The sequence below is a fragment of the Vulpes vulpes genome, chromosome 14 (assembly GCF_048418805.1).
Source record: "Vulpes vulpes isolate BD-2025 chromosome 14, VulVul3, whole genome shotgun sequence".
Lineage (NCBI taxonomy): Eukaryota > Metazoa > Chordata > Mammalia > Carnivora > Canidae > Vulpes > Vulpes vulpes.
In genome coordinates this window covers 3,291,358-3,315,942 of record NC_132793.1, presented here as the reverse complement: position 1 = coordinate 3,315,942, position 24,585 = coordinate 3,291,358, and the positions used below count along the sequence as shown (strand labels likewise).

Below are 24,585 nucleotides of genomic sequence, written 5' to 3'. Positions count from 1 at the left end.
AGGCGCCAAACCGCTGCGCCACCCAGAGATCACTAACTGTCTTCTTTTCTCTTGCTGTTTTAAAATTCTCTATTACCCCTTTTTGTTATTTTAGTTACTGTGTGTCTTGGTGTGGTCCTCTTTGGGTTGATTTTCTTGGGAGATTTTTGTGCCTCCTGGATCTGGATGTCTGTTTCTTTTCTCAGATTATGGAAGTTTTCAGCTATTATTTCTTCAAATAAATTTTCTACCTCCTTTTCTCTCTCTTTTCCTTCAGGGATCTCTATAATGTGAATGTTACTCTGCTTGATAGTGTCACTGAGTTCTCTGAATCAGTTCTCATTTTACATATTTTTCTTTTTTTCTCTCACTCAGCTTGATTACTTTCCATGACTCTGTCTTCTGGGCTGCTGATTTGTTCTTTTGCTTCCCTTAGCCTGCTGTTTATTTCATCTAATGTATTTTATTTTTATTTGTTGCGTTCTTCATCTCTGATTGGTTCTTTTTTAAATCTCTTTGTTAAGGGTCTTGCTGAAACCCTCCACTCTTAAGTTCAATGAGTGTCTTTATGATCATTAAATTATCTCTCAGAGATAGATTTTTTTTTTTTTTTTTGCTTAGGTTTCTTGTGGTTTTGTCCTCACCTTTTACTTGGAAAATAGTCCTCTGTGACCTCATTTTGTCTAACTCTCTTTATCAATGTTACAAAAGTCTGCCTGTTTACTGCTCTTGACCATAGTGCCCTTATGAAGAAGGGGTCCTGTGGTACCCTGCAGTGCAGTGTCCCTTGTTCCCCAGAACCTGATACTTCAGGGGTGTCTCCTATGTGTTGCATGTACCCTACTGTTGTGGCTGAGCCATTTTTTCCTTTAGTCCAGTCACCTGCAGTGACTCTCTTTGCTTGCTGTGGGCAGTGTTTGCTACCTGTGTAATTAGAGGGACAGTCTGGGGACTCCTCAGGCTTGAACTGAGTCAGACCAGGCATTTGCCAGGGATACAGTAGCACTAAACTGCAGAGCACCCTCCCCTTGTTGTTCCCTGAGATGCTTTTGTTGGTGGGCGGGGCCTATAGTCAGACCAACTGTCTGCCCCTAGCCCACTATCAGGGGTCTGTGGTGTGATTGGTGTGTATGGTTATCTTTCCCTCTCCTTGGGGGCAGGAGTCTATTTGGAATAGTTCTGGCCCCTGTCAGGGATGGGTGCTGCCAGGCTTGTGGTACCACTTTGGATGGGCTCTGGCCAAGAGCATACTGGAAGGTGTGGATCCACAAAGCAAGCGGGGTGAGATGCAGTGTTAGCAAGGTTTGCATTGGTCCTCTGGGGGAGGAGACGTGCAGCCTGTAGGGGGTGAATCCTTTGAAGTGTGGTGGGGGATGGGCATGGGTAAGCAAGTTAGGAAGTGAGTATAGGTGCTGTGCTGGTTCCCTCGAGTGGCAGTGTGTTTTTGCTGTGGGGCAGGGGAGGGAGATGGCTCCTGCCAGTTCCTTTGCTCCTGATAGAGTCTCCCTGCAATCTCTGTCCCTCTGGAACATGCTCTGAGATGAGTAAATAACATGCCCTCTAGTATGCCCTAGGAGTTTTTCAAACTGCTGCTTCTATACTGCATCTCCATGGACTGTTTGTTATGCTGTCCCTTTAAGGGCAGGGACTCAGTTTCCTCTTGCCTGTTGATTTTTTTAAATTACAGGTTTTAAGTCCCACTTCTTGTAAGAACTCAAGAAATTCAGCCTTTCTGGTTTTCAAAGCCAGATATTATGGTGAATCCTCTTCCCCGTGCAGGCTCCCTGGTGTGATAGTCTTCTTCTACTCTGGGCCTCTCTGGGTCCCTCCTTCCCATAGACACACCTGTGATCCATTTAGCTCCCCACATGTTTCTGCCCTTCCTACCCTCTTTGACTTGCCCACTTTTCTACATTTAGTGGGGGAGTTTGTTTTGCCAGTCTTTGGATTTTCTGCGTTATTTACACTAATGTAAGTGTTATCTAGTTGTGCCGATGGGAGGAGGTGAGCTTAGGGTTCTCCTACTTTGCCATCTTCCCAGCAATCCCTACCTTTTGTGGTTTTAATTAGAATTTTTTATAATTTCATTTCTCCCTTCTTTATATATCAGTTATACTTTTTCTTTGTGGTTGTCTTTGAGTTTATATATATTATATATTATACACATAATCCAAGTCCACTTTTAAGTTAACACTAGACTACAGAATGTGTGAGTAATGAGATCATCCTGATTCCTTCTTCTGTTCTTTGTATCATTGCTGTCACTCCCTTCGCTTACATAAAAGCACATATATATACAGATAAGGTATGTACATAAGCATACAAGTAGATGATAAATACAGAAGTATATGTAGTTGAATACATTGTTGCTACTATTTTGAATAAAGTGATATCTGTTAGATAAATTAAGAAATAGAATAATAAAAGTTTTTCTATCAACAGATAGGATCTCTGTTTCCTCTTTGATGCTCTTCCTTTCTTTATGCAGATCCAAGTTTCTGATCTACATTATTTTCCTTCCCTAAAAGATTATTTTAACATCTCATGCAAGACAGATCTAGGTGCAACAAATCCCTCTGATTTTTGTTTGTCTCACTAAGTCTTTGCTTCTCCTTCACCTTTGAACGATAATTTCTCACTTTCTGTAAAATTCTAGGTTGGTGTGTTTTTTTATCCAAATACTTTCAAGATTTTATTTCACTCTGTTCTTGCCTGCATGGTTTCTGACGAGAAGCTGGATAGAAATGTTTTCTTAGTTCTTCTGTAAATGTTTTTTCTTTTAGCTTCCTACAGGATATTTTTTCGTTATTTTTGATTTTCTGTGGTTTGAAGATGTTATGCCAAACCATAGTTGTTGTTGTTGTCTTGGCATGTACCCTGCTTGATGTTCTCTGGGATTCTGGGATCTGTGGTTTGGTGTCTGACATTAATTTGAAGAAATTGTCTGACATTATTTCAAAGATTTTTTTCTATTCTTTCCTCTTTCTTCTCCTTCTGGTATTCCCATTCTGTGAATGCTACATCTTTTGTAATTGTCAGTCAATCCTTGGATATTCTGACCTCTTGTTTTGTTTTAGATTTTTTTCCTCTGCTTTTTAGTTTTTAAAGTTTCTGTTGAGATGTTCTCAAATTCAGAGATTTTCCTTAGCTGTGGCCATTCTACTAATCAGCGCATCAAAGGCATTCTTCAGTGTTACAGTGTTGTTGTTGTTGTTTTATCTCTAGCATTTTTATGATTCTTTCATAGAATTTCTGTCTCTGCTGAAGTTGCTTGTCTGTTCTCGCATGCCATCTGCTTTATCCATTAGTGCCCTTAGCAGGTTAGTCAGGGTTGTTTTAAATTCCTGGTCGGATGATCCCAGCGTCCCTGCCACACCTGGTTTTACTGTTCCCTCCCTTCCAATTGTGATTTTGCCTTTTGGTGTGCCATGTCATGTTTTCCTGGTAGCTGGACCTGACGCCCCGGGGCAAAGGAGCTGCTGTGAACGGGGCTTTGGTTATGTGGAGGGGAGGCCCGGGGAGGGCCCGTGGCCTGGTCTCACTGTTTCCGTGGCCAGGCCTCTGGACTGCAAGCCTCACAAGTGTTTCCCACCTCGGGTGGGACCGGATGGCTCTCGTGGGCTGGAGTTGGGTGTCTTCCTTCCACTAGGTCTGTTAGGCTCTGATGACACCCCAGTGGGTTAGACTCAGGTGAACTGGTTTCCCCAGCGGGAGACCTTGTTGGGGAGAATGGAGTGTTCTGGGCTGTTTCAGATGGCCTCCTCCCTGTCCCCTGCTGGAAGGAAGCAGGAGGAATCCTTCTTTAGACACTCACCGTGGGAACCTGGTCGAGCTCCTGGTGGTAAAACTCACAGTACTGCGGGGGCCCCTCTGACTGGGCCCCGTTTTAACTCTCACACTTGTCCACCTGAGCCTCCAGCAAGTCCTCAGTTCCGCTCAGGTTTCCCACCCCGGCGCTGGCCCCCTGGAGGCCTCTGCCCACTGAGTCTGCCCTGGGCAGCCGTGACTCAGTGTCTACCTGACTGTCTCCGTTCTTAGGGGCAGTGGTTGGCCCTGTGTCCTCTCCTCTCCCACAGATCCTAGAAGAGTTGATTTCTCAGTCTATTCAGGTTTTTACTTGCTGTTAGGACGAGTGGTGACTTCAGGATCCTTATAGGCAGACCCAGAAAGCACATTTTGCTCACTCAGGTGAATTTTACAAGGAACAGTTTTTATGCTCTTGCCACACCAAGATTCAATTCAAAATCTGTGAAAAAGTTTGTTTTTTCTCTTTTCTCCTATTCTGAACTCGGACCACATCTATCCTCCTTGTCCACTGTCCATGCGGTGGCCCTGTGGATGGCACCTAGTGGGTGCTCAGGAGATGGCTCCGTGAGGGAACAGCAAGGGGGAGGGGCTGCACAGCAAGCAGCGCTGCAGGAGGAGGAGTTAGCAGTGTCGGGGAGCAGACTGTCCCAGAGCTCTCCCAGCAACCTGGGCCACTTGTCCCTTCCTGCAGACAGTTCATGCCCTGGGCATGCGCCACAGCAAATCCACAGAGCAGGACATGCAGGCACGTCTCAGCCATGGTCCACATTGTGATGGAGCAGGTCCCCCACTCCCCTCACGTGGGGTGTCTTAGTCTGTTCCGCCTGCTGTGACAAATACCATAGACACGGTGGCTTCAACAACATTTATTTCCTCACAGTTCTGGAGGCTGGCAAGGCCAAGACCAAGGTGCCAGCAGCTGTAGGGTCTCGTGAGGGCTGCTTCCTGGTTAGCAGATGGCTGTTTTCTTTCTGTGTCCTCACGTGGTGGAGGGACAGAGGGAGGAACATGCTGTCTGGTGTGTGTTTCGAAAAGCCTCAAATCCCATCACAGGGGCTCCACCCTCATGACCTAAGCACCTCCCAGAGGCCCCACCTCCCAACACCTCCCCAGACAAGGAGTCTGGAGCATCAGCAATTTCATGGTTGAGGGCTGGCTGTGCGATGCACCTTCTTCTCCGGGTTTACTCTGTGCAGAGAGACTTTTGTAGGGCTGCAACCTCTCTACATGTCAGGATGTATCCCTTGTAGCTCTGTGACCTTGGATGACTCCATTAACCTCTCTGTGCCTCAGAAACACCATCTGTAAAGTAGGAGTGTTAAGGAAGTTATTCTGATGATTAGAAGGGACCCAGTGGAGTCCTGACTCTTTGTGCTCAAACTGGTGTGGCAACAATAACCAGCATCGTCACCATCATTGATGAGCAGGCAAGATCAGGGGAGAGCCTGAGTGCCACCACGCACGGGGTCTGAAAGAGCTTTGCCTCCAATTTTGTCAGCATTCTGTAGCTGATATGTTCCTTGTTCCCTCAGCCAGTTCGTTAGTTTAACCGGAGTGTCTGTGTCCCTGTGGCCGAACAGGCATGTCCTCCGTTGGGAAGTGTAAGCCATACATTTGTGTCATTGGATGTGGCTTTAGGATGGAACAAGGACACAGAGAATTGGCAATTGCTGGGTGCCCATTTGGCAGGATGGGCTGAGTGGCCCTTTGCCCCAAGAGGGTCTCCGGTGGCACCTGCTGTGAACCACCTGTCCCTGACCAGGAGAGGAGGACTCCCAGGTCATGGCGTCCTTGTCTATAACTCATGGGGACGGTTGGGCCTCCCTGGCCAGGTTTCCAGGGGACTGACGAGCTGTCACCTGTGACCATCTGCAGGGCTCACGTGGTGGCTGGTGTCATCTGTGTCCTCACTGCTCCTTTTCATGTGGAAACGTGAAGGGGTGTAGCGTAGGTCAGAGCCCCCGGGCCCTGATGCCCATCACCTTGTAATAGCAGGCATCCTGGATTCCTTGATTTCATGTCCCTGACACCTGACACTTGCCTGTGAGACACCAGGCCTGCCCTGAACATCGTGGCAGTGGACAGGACCTCTGGGAGGAGGTGGAGGGGGCACAGCCCACCGGCTCTTGCTCAGGATGTAACCAGTATAGGAAGCAACTTGTCCACCTTGCCCCTGCCCTGATGCTACTTGCAGTGCTGTTGTGTGTCGCCCCGTCTCCAAACCCCACACGTCTGCTCCCCTCTGCTCCCACATGTTGCTAACTGTACCAGCAGGGGGTGCTTATCAGCTTGTCAGTGAGGTCAGTAACAGCAGCCCCGGGGGTGACTGGTCCCCGGCTGTGCTCAGCACCGGGTGGTGGCTGATGGAACCCTGGCAGTAATCTGTGGGGCCTGATTACCCCAAATGCTGTTCTTTGGGGACAGTGAAGGTCCACAGAGAAGCCCGAGGGGACAGACGGTGGAGTCTGTCTGCAGCCCTGGTACCTCGGACTCCAAAGCAACACAAGACCATGTGTGGCGAACCAGGGAGGGGAGGTATGCGCTTCCGTGTGCTTTGGTGTCACCACAGATCGAAGTGACCTCCCTAAAGAGCCGTTGCAGTTATCATGTTTGTGCTCTGTCTTCTGGCAGCAAAGCTGGGGGAACCTGTCCCCCAGTATCCCGGCGCTCATGAGTGATGCTTTATATGCACCAGGGTTGTTCCGCCCTGGTACAAGGGACATTTGGTGCCCAGTGATTCCCTGCAGGGTGGGGGTGTCCTGCGCACTGCAGCCGTATCCCTGGCCTTGACACACCCAGTGCCAGGAGCAGCCCATCCCACGTCGTGACATCCCCAGATGCCTCCAGACAGTGCCCAAGGGCCCCAGAGGGGAGCAGCTGCCTTTGGTGGAGAAGCACTGGCACCTCTGGACGTTCGCCGTGTGACCGTTGTGATAGGAAAGATGGAAACGCTCCGAGCGGGCGTCAATCAGCGACTTATCCCAGGTCTGCAGTGAATGCAGGCATTCAGCAGAATGTTCCAGCTCCAGAGCATGAAGTGCATCCAAGGTGGTTGTGAGATGACAGAAAGAACTTGAAAATGGTTGCTTTTGTGAATTATGTAAAATAAACTCACCCACGTATGAGCACACAATCAAAGGGAAGAAAATCCGTGAGAAAGCGGGTATTTCCTTACCTAGTGTGATCGGGACCAACCAATTAGGTCGTAGTCAAAACGGCCAATGAAAGCCACAAATATAAAAGTGGTGTAGACGTGCGTTAAGCATCTTCAAGGTAAAACAGAAACGCCGACGGCCTGAGCACACACGAGTGCACACTTCCTGGCCCCAGGCCGGAGCCTCGATGGGGTCTTCTAGCTGGAGCCCCAGGCCCCTGTGGGAAACACGCCCACCCTGCATCATTCGAGGCGTCCAGCTCAAGTTCTAGAAGACGGAGTGGGGGCTGAGGTGCTTCGCAAAGCGATGCGGGTGCTCACTCCTACCCCGTGGTGGTGTCTTTCTGATTCTATTTAGGGGAAGACCGTAAGACCTCAGTACTCTACTTTCATCTTAATCTGTGCCAAATTACAAAGTGACGTAATCTTCTGGAGCGCCAGGTGCTTATGGTTTCTCCGGGACGCTCTGGAGGGACTTGCAGAGACGCACATTTACTTTGTACTCGTTAGAAAGTTAAGGATAACAGGCACGGGTGTAGGTCTTACTCTTTGTTCCTTTCCTAAGCAGATTTGGAAAGAACCAGCTGGGGCTGACGGGGAGGGCAGCACCCGAGCCTCCTCCAAGAGCCTCCTCCAAGAGGTCCACCAGAGTTGCCAGCGGTCCTGGAGAGGGCCGGGGGAGTAGGGGGCGACCCCCTGGCTGGGTGCAGATGTGGGGAGAGCATCTCCTGCAGGCACACAGGCACGCAGGAGGCCGGGAGGGCCTCTGTGCTCCTCTGGATCGTTGTCCCCGGGTGGGGGACACCGCGTCTGGCCGGCCTCTTCCCCATCAGGCGATGTTGTGAACGCATCCCCGGGAGAAAGTCCTGGAAGTAGGTGCCAGGTTGGTATGTGTGTGCCTTTTGCACATTGGCCCAGTGTGGGGAGAGCACCGTGGGGGCTGTGCTGACGGCCCCCTCCGGGGAGACCAGGAAGCACCTGTTCCCTGCTGCGCCTTCGTGAATCCAGTCCTGGGAGCGGGAGGGGCAGCGGGAGGAGGGACGCTCCCCACCCTCCAGGATGCGAGGGTTTGCATGCGGGTCTAAGACCCTCGGTGTAATTTCCGCCCAGCTGTGCTGCTTGGCCTTCCAGAAGAGCCTGTCCTTCTTTATCATCTGCAAATAGACAGAGGCCACTTTTGGGAAGGCACCTCCCTGCCTTGAGGCCTCAGTATCACGTGGAACAGGTGGTAAGAGCTTGCCAGGTGCAGGAGGGGTGGGGGGGCAACATCATGGCGAGGGCAGAGGAGGCCTCCTCGGGGTTTTGAAGGATGAAGGAGCATTTGCCAGGTGGGTGAAGTCTCAGACACGGCAGATGGGGGTGGACTTGGGAAGCTGGCGTGGGTGCGGGTGCCCGGCCTGTGCGCCAGAGGGTCTGTGTTGTGGAGCAAAGGGTTAACGTGAGGCTCTTACTCTCTCTCACTTTCCGGGTTCCCAGGTGACCCGACAAGCCCAAGGATACCCACCACGGCGTCACCAGCCGATCGTGTTGGGTGCAAAAAAATCACCATGATTGTCACATCACCTCTGGTTTGGAAAGACCAGAAGTGAGCAATAAACACTTGAGAGCCCAAGTGTAGTGAGGCTTGAGGGGACCCTGGCAACTCAGCCCGGGGGGCTGTCCCAGGAGGAAGTGATCCCGGGGCGGCTCCAGGGCGGCTCCCTCCCCTGCCCGATCCCGCCACCCGAGCTGCAGCCCCTGGGGGTGGGGGCTGTTCTGGGGAGCTGCGTGAGCGGGGGCGCACCCATTGGACTCTTGGGCCGCCCGGTGTCCTGAGCATCCGAGGGAGGCATCGCGTCCGTGATCGCCTTGTGAATCACATGATGAGTCGAACCAAGATAGAGCCCCTGTGGCCTCCCACAGGTGGTGACCATCAGGGGCTCGGCTTTCCCCGAGGACGGGGCGACCTGTCAGGCGACTCTCAGTGGACTGTGACCAGCTTGGCCCGTAGCACCAATGATGTAAAGAGCAGTTCATACGGTTTTCTGAGGTGCACCCCAGTGTTTGTACGTTGCCTGTACACACATCCTCAGACGTGCGCAGCAATAGTAGCAGGGGGAGGAAGGAGGACACGGAATAGCCTCTGTAAGAATTAACCTCTCCTGCGGCCGCCTGACCTACGGCACCCTGAGAGTCGGCATGTCTGAGCCCGCAGGTGGGCTGGGGGGTGACTCTGATGCGCGTGGTCCAGGGTTCATCCTTGGTGTAAAATAGTGTAAGAGCTAGAATTGTTTTTTAAAGCTTCTTAAGCATGTCCCAGCTCTGGGCCGAGGACTTGAAGAGCAAACTAGACTGTCCAAGGAGCTCCCTGCTAACGTTGCAAAGCTGCCTTTCGGCATAGAGGCAGGGGGTCCGGAGAGGGCGTCTGGGTGAGAAATCCTGGGACCTCGGGCTGGACGGATGTGGACGTGGGTGTGGGGAGAGCAGTTCCTGCCCTGCCTGAGCTGAAAGAAGAGGTGACCCTCTCCGTGGGCTCCGGGATCCTCTCCCGGGGACACGTCTGAGAAAAGCAAAAGCTGAACTGTACCGTTAGTTGAGGAATATTGTAAATACAGCAGAGGGCGGATTGGAACCTCCTTGTGGTGAGTCCTGTGAAGTCCCCGGTACCGAGTTAGGGCTCGGCTGGCCTCCCCGCAGAGCACCTGGGCCCTGGCACCCTGGCCGTTGCCCCCGCAGATGCCAGCTGGCACCGCAGACAGTCGCTGGGAGGCAGGATGCTGGGAGGGGAGGCCTTTGGGACAACCTGGCACCGAGCGGCCGCATGGGGAGGGACTCACAGGCCCGGCGATGACCTATAGCTGCTGAACCACATTTTCTTTGGGACGTTACTTCCTGCCATGGTGGTTTTCTAGGCATTTCCGTGCAGACCACCACCCGACCCCCGTGGCAGCCTGGTGGGGTGCAGGGACTGCTGCTGTCCCTTCTTGAGGCGATCAAGGCAAAGAAGGGAAGAAGGAAGGTGGCCAGGCTGTGGCAGGGTGTGGGCGGTGGGAGGAAGATGGCGGGCATGAGGGGGGCCCTGGCCCGGTGTGGGGGGAGGTGAGGAGCTGACAGGGTGCAGCAGCTGGACCACGTGCTGGACACGGGGCGGCTCCGACATCACGTATTCCTCCTCTCGTGGCTCTGGAGGCCCGAGACCTGCTCGGCGCCGGGGCCCGTTTCCTGGCTTGCAGACAGCCACCCTGTCTCCGTGTCCTCCTGGGTCCTTTCCCCGGTGAGCACAAGGGGAGGCTTGGCAACTTCGGGGTCTCCTCTCTTTTAAGGACACTGGGGTGATCCGACCAGGGCCTCTGAACTTCGTTCCCTCCGGAGGCCCCATCTCCTGACCCAGGCACACGTCGGGGTAGGGCTCCCAGCCATGGATTTCGGGGGAGGGCACCGTTCAGTCCATAGCACTGGGGCAGGGGAGACAGAGTCAGAGAGAAGTGGGCAGGAGTGGAGGTGGTGGGGCCCCTGGCTCCGAGAGACTTCAGGGGAGAGGAAGGATCCCCTGCCCGGCTCATGGTCAACCAGGAACCCCACCGTCACTCAAGAGCATTTATTGAGCACCTCTTGCATGCATGGTGAGTGAGGCCAAGTGATGTCTGGCGGAGACAAGTGTTGGGTGTCCCTGGATGATCCTCAGAGCTACTTGCACTTGTTTTCCATGCTCCCCCTTCATCCCCTACTTCCAACGACACCCAGGTGGTGTGTGACGTTTCTGTTCCCTCACGTAGGTCATCAAACCTCATGCAGTCTCTCAGGCCCAAAGGCCGTTGGTTCAGAGACGTGGATATCCTCGCCCCGTGGTGATGGAGGCTTCTAGGTGACTCTCTGTTTCACCCGCTCGTCCCCCAGGGGTGGCTCATCCCCTGCAGCTGGGGGGGCCCTGGGAGCTCTGCCGTCACTGTGCAGGGCCTTGGGGCGCTCCCTTCTAGAGAGCCTCAGTTTCCCTCAGAAGGGCATGGCCTCCTCCCTTGGACAGTTAGCCCAAGGCCCTGTGGGGCCAGGATGGAGACGGAGCCACACGAGCATGGAGACGGTGCGGGTCAGATATAAGAGTTTCACTGGTCGTCTTGCTGCCAAACAAACTGCCGTACTTGGTGGTTTTAGGTAAGATGAGTTATCATCTTGCAGTCCCGAGGTCGCTCGGGGCCAAGCTGAAGCTGTCAGCTGGCTCCGCGCCTTCTGAGGACGCGCGAGGACATCTGCCTTCCTGGGGTCGGGAAGTGGACATCTTGACGGCCTTGGTTCTGCTGACCGCAGGGTCCTTCCTCTTTGTTTCTCTCTTTCCCTACCTCCCTCTCTCCCTTCCTTCCTCCTCTCCTCTCCTCTCCTTTCCTTTCCCTCCCTTCCTTCCCTCCCTCCCTCCCTCCCCCCTTCCTTCCTTCCTTTGGGAAGCTTCCCTGCCTCTCTCTCTCTCTCTGTGTCTCTCATGAATAAGTAAATAAAATCTTAAAAAAAAAAAAGGAAAGAAAAGAAAACTGAAGTGAGAGAAGTTGTCCAGTGTGTAGAAGTAGGTCTGGAAGGGGATCTAACACACACAGTGGTGGTTTCTTCCGGAGGTGAGATGTGGCCGGGAAGGGGATCCTTTCCCTCCTAATAGGACTTTCAGCTTAAGCTGCCGGCGACAAGTCCCTATTACTTCTGTCGCCGGGCGAGTGGACGTCCGTACTTGCACCTGTTGGAGGCTCTGACCTGCGCAGCCCCTTGTCCGTGAGCCTCACCGTCACGGGTGTGGCCCCTTCCCGCTCTAAGGGGCAGGCTCCCCGCAGGCCCAGGTGCTCCACGGATGGGATCCTGTGGTTTTCCCTTAAGCTTCTGACCTGGGGAATCCCGGGGATTTGCCTTTTGAAGCCTAAGCCACCTTGTGTCCCCGTTGGTCATGGTGTATTACCGTTTTTTTTTTTTTTTTAATAAATTCTCAGGTTTGATTTCCTAAAACTGTTGATGATTTTATATCCGTGTTCGTGAGATCTGTCAGCCTTTCAGATTTTCTTCGACTCCAGTATCTCTTCTGGTTTTAACGCCACTAAATCCTAGCTTCATAGCGTGGGCTTTAGAGGGCTCTCCTTTTTTTCAACTTTCTGAGATAATTTGTACAGCATTGGTATTATTTATTATATACTTCATCGTCAGGGCCTCCAGCTGGGCCTGCAGGGGGGGTTTTCGTCTGTGGGGGAAGGTATTTTTGTGTGTGTGTGTTGGGGGGAAGGTTTTTCACTACGAATTCAATCTTTTTTAGTAGATAAAGGTCTATTCTGGTTTTTTATTTCTTCTCGAGTGAACCTGGGGGTCTCACCTGTCTTCCTTCCCCATGTTGATGACTTCTCCCCTTTCCGTCTCCCTCCTCCTCCCTCCCTTCCCTCTGTCCCCTCCTTTCCCCCCTTTCTCCCTCCCCCCCAATAAGTCTGTCCAGAGTTTTATCAATTTTATTGCTCTTCTCCAAGAACCAGCTTTTGGGGGATCCCCGAGTGGCTCTGAGGTTCGGTGCCTGCCTTTGGCCCAGGGCATGATCCTGGGGTCCCGGGATCAAGTCCCACGTCGGGCTCCCGGCGTGGAACCTGCTTCTCCCTCTGCCTGTGTCTCTGCCTCTCTCTCTATGTCTTTCTACATCTATCATGAATAAATAAATAAATAAATAAATAAATAAATAAATAAATAAATCTTTAAGAAAAACAAAACAAAAAAACCAAAACAAAACAAAAGAACCAGCTTTTAGTTTTAATTTTTTTTTTCATTCCGTTCGTTCTCGCTTCCACTGGTCTCTGCTCTGATCTTTATGATTCCTTCTACTTCCTTGGGTTTGATTGGTTCTTCTTTCTCTGGTTTCTTGAGATGGAATCTGAGGTCGTTGGTTCGAAGGCTTTCTCCTTTCCGAAGATAACCGCTTAATGCTGTAAAATCTCCCCCAACGCCATTTCGATAGGTTGTTGCATTTTTATTCACTTCAAAATATTTTCTAATTTCCCTTTCAGTTTCTTCTTGGCCCTGTGGGTTATTCCAAAGATTTTTATGCAGTTTCCAAAGATTTGGGGACTTTTCTGGAGATCTTTTTGTTGCCAGCGCCCAGTCTCCTTTCAGTCCGGTCGGAGAGCACGTTTTATACGCCCGGAATACTTTTAAGTTCATGGAGACTGCAGTGGTTACCTGAGAAGTGCGGCCCGGCGGCTTGAGGAGGCGGTGCGTCCCCCATGTGGGGTTTCTAGAAACGCCCATCAGACCCAGCTGCTTGAAGGTGGTGTCCGTGTCTTCCACTTCCTTGCCCACTTCATCTGCTTTTTCTTCCAGCTCCTTCGCTCCTCCTTGGAGTGAAGCTCCAGCTCTACCCGTCTCTGCTCCCGGCCCGTCAGGTTCGCTCCGTGGTCTCGAGCCTCTGCTAGGCTCACGGATGCTGGCATCTTCCAGCCGCCTGTGCAGTTACCCCGCTCCGGCTCCGGGGCAGTCCCTTCACCCCGGCTCGGATCTGGGCTGGGAATCCTGCCCCTCAGCTCCCCCGGGCCCGGGGCCTAGCGACCCCCACCCATCCCCTTGTACTTCTCGTCCGCGAAGCCTTCGCCTGCACGACGAATGTCCCATCGGCAGCGTCTCGCTCCGTCCTGCTTTGTTGTCCACCTGAGAGCCGCGGCCTCGGAGGAGGGCGCTCGCACTACTTGCGCTTGACCGTGATCCTTACTGAGGTTTAAATGCAGCCTCTGGTACGATCCAGGGCTCCGGTTCTGCGCCTGGGCGGCCCGCTGCTCCCCAGGCCCCGCTGCAGACTCGGGTCTCCCCCGTTTCTCCTTCTCAGCTCCAGCTGTGTGCCCGGGTCCCCGGGGCTCGGAGGGGGGTGCGAATGTGGGGCACGCGTAGGGCCCGCTTTATGTGGTTGCTGGCCTGCCGGCATCGCTGTCCGTTCCAGCATCTTCACCACCGTTTCATGTGGCTTGACTTGGTTTCCTTTCCTTCTGGGTGGAGAAGCCGGTGCGTGTTCCCCGTCTCGGCCGGGAGCGGAACCCACGCCCTCACTCGCTTCGGAGGCGGGGGCCCATCTCCCTGCACAGGCCTTCGATGGAGTGGAGCCGGCTCTGCGACCCACGGCTGGGCTGCGGGGGGCAGCTTTCAGGTCCCAGCTCGGATGCCGCCTCCTCCAGGAGGTCTTTCCCCATCTCTAGCTCACCCCCCTGCCTCTGTGGCTTCTCCTGCCCGGCGCCGTCTAAGTCAGCGGCACTTTCTGAGTGTGTATACGGGAAAAATTGAACAAGGGGCAGTGTTCTCCGTGGATGAGCCCAGCAGATTGGTTTTTCCCTTCGAGTGAAAATGTTTCCAGCTCCTGGGATGGCCACAGTTCAGGACAGACCCAGGCCACGGGTAGTTGGCAGTGTCATGTGCACGCACACATAGAAGGCACACATCATGCGTCTCTGGTCGTTACGGGCGCCTGTTTGCCCATTTCCCGCCCTTGCCTGCCCAGGCTCTCCAGGAACATGCTGCACGGCCCTCGCTTTGGTGCCAGGTGTGCAGCTGACGCAGGATCGCAGGTGTCCGGCTGAGCTGAGCTGAGCCCTTGACTGTCAGGGCTGAGAGCGTGGGCTCTGAGGTCAGGTCCAGGTCATGTGTTGATCCCATCACCTCTGCCTGTGTGCTTCAGCAGGAGAGCGAGCACTCAGCTGTGGACGTGCTGAGTTTGAGATGCCTGAGAGGGACCCAGGTGGGAACACCCCGAAGGAAGTGGGCACACGAGTCTGGAGCATGGGAGAGAGCATGTGGCTGTGCAGGGGAATCCCGAGCCACTGGCAGTCAGGCCTTCGTGTCTCATGGGACAGAGGATGTCATGTGGGAAGCAGGTGTACACAGAGCGGTGTGAGGATCGAATCCGGGGCACCCCAACGTGTGGAGCTGGGGAGATGACAAGGAACCAGTAAGGGAGACTGGGGTGTGGCCATCGAGGTGGGAGGAGACCAGACTGGTGTGGTGGCCTGTGGGGAGAGAGAAGGGGGCCTTTCACACAAGAGGGGAATGACGGATGGGTTGAGGTTCTCCAAGAGCATCCTTGTCTCCGCCGGGGTGGGTGCTGGCTGCTGACGGGACAGGGGCCATGGGCATGCCGAGAGTTCCATGTGCAGGTGTGTCATGAGCAGGGCACGTGCAAGGCTGCTTCCCGCTGGAGCCCGGGTTGTGCCACTTGGTGGCCGCCGGGGCCACTTGGTACCTGGAGAGAGGCAGCAGCACCACCCCGCCTCCTGCCCCCCGCCTGTCAGCTGCGCATTGGAGCGGCGCCACCAGCGTTTGCTGCAGTTGGCCTGGATCTGCAACATCAGTCTTTTACTTTTAATTTACTTAATTTTTTGGCCTCTACGTTGATTTTTTTGTTGGCTTTTTCCAATAAAGAACTCCATAGGATATTGAGCAGGACTGGTCTGAAGATAAATGACTGTGTTGGCCTCTGAAAGACAACATCGTTTTCCACTAATGCACCCAGGGAAAGACATTGTGTGCCGGGCGAGCTCTGACCAGATCGGGCACAGCCAGCCTTGCACCGTTGTGGGGCCTTGTGGGGCCTTGTGGGGCCTTGTGGGGAGCCAGCCGACGGCTCAGAGGATGGCAGTTCTGGGGGGCCGGGCCCATCTGCACCGCCCAGTGACTGCCAGGTGGCTGGTCTTCGCCATGAATGCAAACTCTTATAGTTCAAGGCTGCTGAGGGGCTGGAGGAGGAGGAGCCTTGCGCTGGAGAGAGAAAACCTTGCTTAGGGAGATGCAGCCTCTTTTCCTTGGGTAGACATGCCCTGTGTTGCTGCCGCCATTTGGATATTTACAGAGATCTGAAAAAGTAGACCCTGACCATTTTTGCCATCTGTCCTGTTACGTTTTTTTTTTTTAAAGAATTTTTAAAATTATTTATTCATGAAAGACAGAGAGAGGCAGAGACAGAGGCAGAGGGAGAAGCAGGCTCCATGCAGGGAGCCCGATGTGGGACTCGATCCCGGTGATCCCTGGGTGGCACAGTGGTTTGGTGCCTGCCTTCCGCCCAGGGCATGATCCTGGGGTCCCAGGACTCGAGGATGACACCCTGGGCGAAAGGCAGACGCTCAACTGTTGAGCCACCCAGGGGCCCCTCTCCTGTTACTTTTATGGAGGAGAGAATTTTCTACCACATTCGCCGATGTCACTCAACATTGTTCTTCATTTTTAAATAATTATTTTCATATAAGGAAATGATGTTTGTGATAAAAAATATAATACAGAAGAGCAAAACTAGTGCATAAGATGATCAAATGCTGACCTTTCTCTGCCAGTTTATATTACACGTATTTGCAAAATCAGACACGTACCCATATACAAATGCATTTCTGTGGATGACGTACGTACTTTTGTGCAAGTTGCTATTGCGAGACGTTTTAAGCATCCCGTGAATGTCTTGTTGGCGCTCAGTACCAGACACGCCGCAATTTTCAATGGGTTTGCCACAGCCAAGTGGTACGACGTGCCGTGATCTGATAAGTGTCGTCTTGGGGTTTTTGGTTGTGTTTAGTTTCTTGTCTTCATGAATGACGCTGGATGAACACCTTTTCGTGTGGTTTTATGTGCTCATCCCACTCGCTGTGGGAGGCAGACTCCTGGAAGTGGGACTTCTGGGTCAGAGCACAGGGAAGCACTTGTGTCCAGGGCACCTGGGATGGGGGGAAAACTTGCTTGCTCCTGGCAGTCCAGGCAGAGAGGCTTCCCGGCCGCTGTTTCTCAGCTTCACATCCTGCTCTGTGTTGGAGCGTGTGACCTGGGACACGTGTTCATTCACATCGATGCTGATGGTTGCGGGGAAGTGCTAAGTGCTGTTCAAATTTATGAAAAGCCTCATTTTAAGCTATTTGTCTTTGAAATTTCCTTTTTTGACTTGTAAGTAACAGAACCTAGTAACCTCCAGACATGCTGAAGAAGACCTAAAGTCATTCCACAAGCTTCTGCCGTGGCCCTACTGTGTGCACGCTCCCGCGAGTTTCGCTGTGGCCCTACTGTCACGCTCCCGCAAGTTTCTGCTGTGGCCCTACTGTGCACACTGTGCCTGTAGAGGCTGGGAAAACCGTTTGGTCCTGGCGCAGAGACCCCGTGTGGTGCGAATTCTCATTTATGTCTGGAAATCTCTGATGAAGGGATCTTTTTCTCAGTTAAGAACAAACAGGATTGAAGTTTGTAATAAGAAACCCAAGACATTTGCAATGGGCTTAACAGACTTTCATTATCAAAAGCTAAAAAGATTAAATCGCGTTCAGGGCCGTTTCATGGTTGAGCACATTTGGTTCTCTGAAAATGGCAATCCCTGCTCGCCGCGTATTAAACCCTTGACATTCATGAAGGATTTGTCCCGAGACCTTTGAGACTCCCTTAATTCACGAATGCCACCAGGGCTTTCGATTTACCCCAGAACACACAGTAAAGACTAACGGAAAAACGCCTGTGACTCCTTCAGGCTCTTTATGATGCCGTAAATATGGGGCTCTAGTCATTTATAAAGCTATTAAAACAAATTCAGGCTGGAGCCCTTGGTGCAGTGGTTCGTGGAGTCATTATTTTTCGCTGTCTCTATAAAACACAGAGCAAACGAGCTCATATTAGAAATTCAAACCTCAGCTGAGCCCAAATTTCTGTGTCTTACTTTATCCCAAACTTCTGTTAAGCTGTCACGGTATTAGACTCATTTGCTTTGTGTTCTTCGACACTGCGCGTTGGCTTTCTCTGGGAGCCCTTCCTCTCGAGAAATAGCGTTTGCCTCCACCTACGGGAGCGTCCCCGCTGGATGACGGCCTGAGCCCCAGGATTGAAATCCCTATTCCTGGTAGGGCTGCAAGGCCACACACCCGATGTCGTGCTTCCCGGCTCCCGGCCAAGGCAGGTGGGGAGTCGTTCAGAAAGCTCACCTAAGCCACGCACCTCCTCCTAGTGCCCTGATGGATGATCCCTCTCTGCCCACACACACCGCCGAACCCCACTTCTCTCCGTTTAGACGTTCTGTTCTCTGAGATCTTGCTCAGCTGGTCCTAGACGTGTGTGGAAGTACAGACCAGCCTGGGCCCGAAGGCCCCGGGTCGGCCCCCGCCCCCCGTGCCTTCACTCAGTATTCATCGGGAACCTGCTGCATCTGCACTGACCTGGGGCCCGGGGAGGGCGGACAGCCCTGGAGCATGGTCTCCTGGAGGAGGAATAAAGTAACCGACGGGGAAGGGATCAGATATGGGGGGAGTTAATGGTGTGGCCCGATGGGGATGGGGATGGGGATGGAGCTCGATTGGGCCTCTTCAGGAAGGTTCGAGTGGGCTGTGGGGACAGGACCCCAGATGGTCCAGCAGAGCAGGGTGGCAGGCGGAGGGCAGGCCTGCTGCAGAGGCCCTGAGGTGGGATGTCCTAGGCTCTGAAAGAAGACCCGCGTGGCCGGGGGTGGTCAGCGGGGAGTGTGGACCGTGTGGGGAAGGGGCGGCAGGCAGCTGCGGTGCAGAAAGCAACTAGGTCTCCGTCCACGCTCAGAAAAAGGACTGGGTGCCATTAATAAGCACCCCGGGACAACCGTCCCCGGAGGCCTGGGATATTCAATGGCTCGTCCGCCCACAGAACGCGTGGCCCGTGGGTGGTGAACTCCCTTTCTCCCCGTGTCCCCTGCGTCCCCCGCAGGAAGGCACCCCAGGCTGACACTGGGCCCCTGTGGCTCTGGTGCGGACTCCTCCCAGCAGGTGGGTGGCTAGATCAACAAGCCGGCACTTGACTAATACTTGTTTTCTTGTTGTCCCCTCTCTTCGGTGGCTCCCAGGAACGCTGCCAAGGAAATGCAAGAAGGAGCTCCTGGCAGTGAAGCTGAGGAATCGGCCCAGCAAGCAGGAATTGGAAGACAGGAATATTTTCCCCAGGAGGACTGATGAAGAGAGACAGGAAATCCGGCAGCAGATTGAGATGAAACTCTCCAAGTGAGTAGTGGCGCGTCGCCACGAGGCGGGGCTGCGTCCCCCCCCCCCCCCTGCCCTGCCGGGGCAGCCCAAGCCCCTCTGAGGCCCTGCCGTCCCCGGACGCCCGGACAGGGCCCTGGCGGTGGCTCCTCACCTGGCCACATGTGCGCCAGGTGAGCCACAACATGCTCTGTTGTGGGGCCGGGTGTCCCTGTCAGGGGCTGAGCAGCAGGCTTGGTCTCTACACGTGACGTCCTCCTGTGATGATCAAAACTGTCCCCCCGTCCCCCGGTGGAGAAGCTCTGGTCTCCAGAGGCCAGGCACCCGCCGGAGTGATGGGGGGTGCAGGTGGGGAAGCCTCTGACACAGTGGGGAGGACGCGCCTGGTCGGTGTCTAGAGAGAGGCCACTGCCCCCCCTCCTGCTCATTTCCCGGCAAGGGTTGCACTTAGCGTGGCCAGATCTAAGTTTTTCAACAAAAGCTGGAAATCTATTTTGGGGCACAGTATGTGCCCCAGGCTGAGCCCACCTGCCGCCCGGCTGTGCCCCGGAGCCGTGAGCGAGGGTCTCCCCGGGGGTCAGCGGGGCTGGCTGGTGGCAGATGCTCCGCGTTACGGGCCAGGGCAGCGTGGGGCTGTGGGTGTCCGGCTGAGGTCTGCGGGGATCCAGTTCCGCGCCCTGAGGCAGGATGCTTTGTAACGTGGCCCGGGCAGGCCTGGCAGGGTGCGGCGGTTTCAAGCACTGGATGATTCTCTAGGTCGCTTTCCAGGAACTGGGGTCCCTGGGGCCCAGAACCCAGAGCATGCTGGGCCTCCCAGCTCTCACCCACGTCCCCTGCCACGGAGCCAGCCCAGAGCTGAGTGTGAACCGGGGGGCTTTCGTGGAGGTCAGGCTACTCCAGCAGGGGCCTCTGCTTCTTCCCGTCGTCCCGGGAGTGTGGTGGGATCGTAGCTCCAGGATTGGGGTGCGGGTGTTGGAGAGGACCTGTCAGCGGGGTTCAGTGCCGTAGCTCCGCCGCCCACATGTTGCCATCTCCCCGACCTTCCTCCAGCACCTGTGGGGTCTCGATGGGCTGCGCTTGAGGGGACAGTGTCCTGGATCCCCTCCAGCCCCCATTCCCTCCTTAAACCCAGAAGCTGGTCCCGCAGAGCAGGAAGAGACAGATCCCGACGGTGAGCTGGACCAGCTGCCCCGGGCCTCACGCCCGATTGCCTTTGACCCGCTTCTCACTGCCCCCCACACCCAGGTCCCCTGCAGCAGCCCTGGGAAGATGCAGGTTCTGATGAGGCAGGTGCGGCAGGGCCTGAGGGCCTGGGTTTTAGACAAGCTCCCAGGGGACACCAGTGCTGCTGGTCTGTAGGCCACACGTGGGGTGGCGAGGGTCTCCCAACCTCGGTGCTCCTTTATTTTTTTTTTAAAGGTTTTATTTATTCATGAGAGACAGACACAGAGACAGGCAGAGAGACAAGCAGAGGGAGAAGCAGGCTCCCTGCGGGGAGCCCGATGTGGGACTTGATCCCGGGACCCCGGGGTCACTCACGCCCTGAGCCGAAGGCAGGTGCTCAGCCGCTGAGCCCCCCGGGCGGCCCACCTCGATGGCACTCCTGACGTCTGCGGCCAGATGACTCTGTGGCGGGGCCGTCCTGCGCGTGAGGACACTCAGCAGCGGCACCAGCTTCCACCCAGGAGAGGCTCACGACCTGCCCTCCCCACGCAGCTGTGACAAGCAACACTGTCCCCAGTCACTGCTGCGAGTCCCGTTGGGGGTGGGGGACAGAATCAGTTCTGGTCACGACGCCCTGATCGGAAGGTCGCCCTGGACTTCTCCAGCGGGTCTTTCCTCTGCTGGAGGCCCAGGGCTCTGTGTTCAGTGGTCCAGCCCTGCGTCTGCTCCGAGCCGGGGCGCGTGGGCCCAGGCGTACCCACCTTCCACTGGGATCCTCTACTGAGTGCTTTCGGGGTGGAGGGCGATGCGTGTGTGTGGCTGAAGCCCAGACTCTGGGTGCTGTGATTCTCTGCGCCGCGGTTTCCTCGCCTGTAAAACGGGGATGACGCCAGCTGCCAGGCCCGTGGCAGAGGAGGGGCGGGTGCAGCATGGCACACGTTGCCGCAGGCCGCTCGGCTCCCAGCCCGTGTCCTAATGACCTGGACTCACGCAGACCTGCGTTCTGCTCTGCAGTGATGGGCGTGCTGGGGTGCCTCACCCCCAGGTCTTGGTTTTCTCATCTGTTAAGTGGGGTGCTGGCCATCCGAGGCCATTGTCTGATTCAGGGAGATCCCATGAGGAAGGCGTGTTGCAGAGCCTTAGCCATGCAGCAGGTGCTCGAGGTTGGGCTGCTGACCCCTGGGAGCCAGGACCCCTTCCTGCGTTGGCTCCGAGCTGTGCGGCCGAGGGTGCCTGTGGCACAGACCGTTGTCAGGGTGCCTGGTGGTTACCTGGGGCTCGGGAACCCCATGGGGAAGCTGCTTAAAATGAAGATCGATGTGAGCCCCACCCCAACCTCACACCAGAACATTTTGCCTGATAACGATGCGTTGAGGGAACCTCCCACCAGGGGCCATGTTAGCCTGATTGGAAGGGGCCTGTGACACCCGTCAAGTGTTTATCACTTGGTCTGCTCATTCAGCAGAGACCGTTCTCTCCTTGAGGGGCAGGCACCGCGGAGGTGCCGGGTCCAGCTCTGGGCGGCGGTGATCACTCTGGCAGTGCGCATTCCTCGCTCGAGCTGTGAGGCCGGCACCCACCCGGGTGCTCCGTACGAGGAAGATGCTCCAGGAGCACCCGCGGGAGGCCGGGGGGAGGACTCAGATGCATGAATCCCTAAGGGACGGCGCTATCACGGAGGGAGAGGGGACTGGGGCGCAGGCCACATGCCCCAGGGCAGGGGGAGCAGGGTCAGCTGAGGGGAGGCCCTCTGAGGGGACGGCTGCGGAGACGGCAGGCATCGGGTGTGAGCAAGTACCCTGAGGTCGGCCCGGTTGGGGAAGCGCGATGAGAGTGGACTGTGCTGCGGGACACATCAGAGCCTTTACTGCCGCGGCACGTGGTGCAGCGGTACGCGAGCAGGTGGGGCACCTCGGCCTTTCCTCCCTGGGAGTCCCAAGGCCCTTTGTGGTAAACGGGCTGTGCAGGGGGCCTGTAGGCTGCGGGGAGCCTGAGGGCGCCAGGACGGCCACGCTCACGGCTGCGTGACCACACCCGGCATCGGCTCTGGTGTCTGCGGTGCTGGAGGAGCTCCGCGGGGGCTGCGGGGGTCCACCCAGACCTGTGCCCGGACCTCACCCACACTGGGAGGCAGGGCGGGGGGTTCTTGCATCCCACTGGGGACTGGGGAGGTAGCGGGGATGATCTCCACAGCCTGGGGTGATGTTGGGGGGACTCGGTGCCCGCATCCTGGTGGGACGTGGGTGGCTGATGCTTTGGTGCGGCCCTGACAGCCTGCGTGGGTGGGTGAGGCCCCCCGTGGGGATCGCAGGCTGCAGAGACGCAGCCCCCCGCTGGGCAGGTGGGGCCCCGGGGTGCAGTCCCAGCACACAGTGAGCACGGGCAGGGACCCCCGCCTCTCGCCGGCCATCCGGCTCCAGCGTGTCCCATGAAGGACGGGACGGGACCATGTGTGCTCAAGCCGCAGCACCGTCGTGGGGGCTGTGACGAGCGCCTCCAGGGGTGCAGGCCCCCCAGCGCCTGGCAGCCTGCGTTCCCCCGTCAGCGTCGCTGCTGAAGCACCAGCCCCACGTTCTGCTTACGAATTGTTTCTGTCATAAAGGGGAAGAGGTTTCCTGTCTACTCACCGGGCTGATCTGAGACTCAAATGAGAAGCCACGGGGACGGGCGTGCCATGCCCAGAGCCTCCTGCCCGCCTGCTGGAGCCCTGGTGGAGGGGCCTGTCTCTATCCTCTCTCTGCCGCCTCCACGCCTCTGCAAACTGCTCCTTTCTCTTACCAGTGCACGGGCCCTATTCCTGCAGTCACACACCGGGGAGCTCCTTGCTGAATAACTGTGATGTTACAGGCACCGTGCAGGCCGCTAGGTGCACACTCTGCCCTACGGGGCTTCCAGCATCTGCATGTGCTTCAGGCATGGCTGGATCCAGGTGCTCGCATGGCATTCGCAGGAACTGGCCTCTTTCTGCTTCTGGACTCTGTTGTGCTCTGGGTGGCCTCGTTCTCTGGCTCTTTCACTGAGATCCTAATCCTCCAAGCTCCGGGCTTAGATCTCTACAGGAGCCCAGACCCGAACCAGCCGCCTTGACCAAGGGTTAGAAGGGGCTGATTAGACAAATTTGGATCCCATGCTCATCCCTGGGCCCATCACCATGGCCAAGAGAACACGCTAGTTAGTCAAGCCTGGCCTGCATGGTTGCTGGTGTCCTTGACGCGACGTGCAATCGCAGGTTTGGTGTTGTCTTATTTTAGCGAGTTGGAGCATTTTCTCAGTATTTTTCAGCTATTTGGTTTCTTCTTTTCACGCACTTAACCCACTGCCTTCTTCGTCTTAATGACTTTAGGAGTTGACTTTGGGAATGGTGGCTTCCAGTCCTTATTTCTCAATTTGGGGGCTTGTATTTTCATTTTGTTCGTGCTTTCCTGCGTGCAGGCCGGTTGCTGGATGAGCAGTCCTACGTCAGGCATGGGCACGTTTCTCTGTGAAGGGCCAGAGAGTGAGTCTCTTCAGCTTTGTGGACCAGCCGTGTCTGTTATCACCACACAACTCGACTGTCCTAGCACGGAGGCAGCCGGTAGCCCCTGGGGCAGGAGTGGGCCTGGCCGTGTGCCGATAAAACTTTATTTGCAAATACAGGCCGCGGCCCACGGGACACAGTTTGCCGACCGCTGGTATGCTGTATGGCTCGTGCTGTTTGCGTCATGTTCAAGAACTCCTTCCCTAGCCAGAGGTGAAAAATATATTAACCATGTTATTTTTGAGCTGCCTCCCAGCCATGCCGACTGCTGATGGTTTTCTATTAGATAAACCAAGTTCTCTTTCAAAACAGAGGATTAAGTGAACTGATTTAAAGAGAAAAGCCGTGGGGCGCCTGGATGGCTCAGTGACTTAAGTGTCTGCCTTTGGCTCAGGTCATGCTCCTGGGGGGATCCAGCCCCCCATCGGGCTCCCTGCTCAGGGGGGAGCCTGCTTCTCCTTCTCCCTCTGCCCCTCCCCCTGCTCGTGCTCTCGCTCGCTCTCTCTCTCTCTCTCTGGAAGGGCCCTTAACTGAGAGGTACCCGGGACACGGGCCCTGGACTTGATCTCCCCCATTACTCACTGGATCTGTGATTAATTTTAAACCAAGGACTAGAACATTGTAGCTCCTTGGACATTCGTCGCCAGGTCGGAACAGGGAAAAGCAGCCCCGGAACCGGACCCGCAGGGATCGGCAGTTGAAAAGTCGTGTCCCGGAGGGTCGGCCGCTTGTTCCCCCGCAGAAACGGTTTAATTGGATCCCTTTGTCTTAGTTTGCCTCCTTCCAGGGTCTTCTGCTCTCACTTGCTGAATAATTCAGCCCCGGTTGCCGCGGCAACGTGCCATCCACCCGTTGCCTCGAGTGCATGGAGTGTTTCTGTTTTGTTTTATTTTCTTTAATTTCCAGACCTTAAGGCCTTTAACTCGTGGGCGCTCCCAGGGCTGTCGGGGGTGAGGTGGTCGCTGTCCCCGGCTCTGTGCGCTGGGTCCGGGGACCCCGTGAAGTCAGAGGCCTCCCTCCGTCCGGGAGCACAGTGC

The 24,585-nt window shown here is 55.2% G+C and overlaps 1 protein-coding gene across 7 annotated transcripts in view; it reads left to right on the top strand.

The window, feature by feature from the left end:
* PHACTR3 (phosphatase and actin regulator 3) overlaps positions 1–24,585 on the top strand; it is a 231,231-nt gene that overhangs the window by 175,255 nt on the left and 31,391 nt on the right. For all 7 annotated transcript variants that reach the window (XM_072735485.1, XM_026014990.2, XM_072735489.1 and 4 more), the window contains exon 8: positions 18,735–18,888. In XM_072735485.1, coding sequence (XP_072591586.1) covers positions 18,735–18,888 — 154 coding nt within the window. The remainder of the gene's footprint in view (positions 1–18,734; positions 18,889–24,585) is intronic.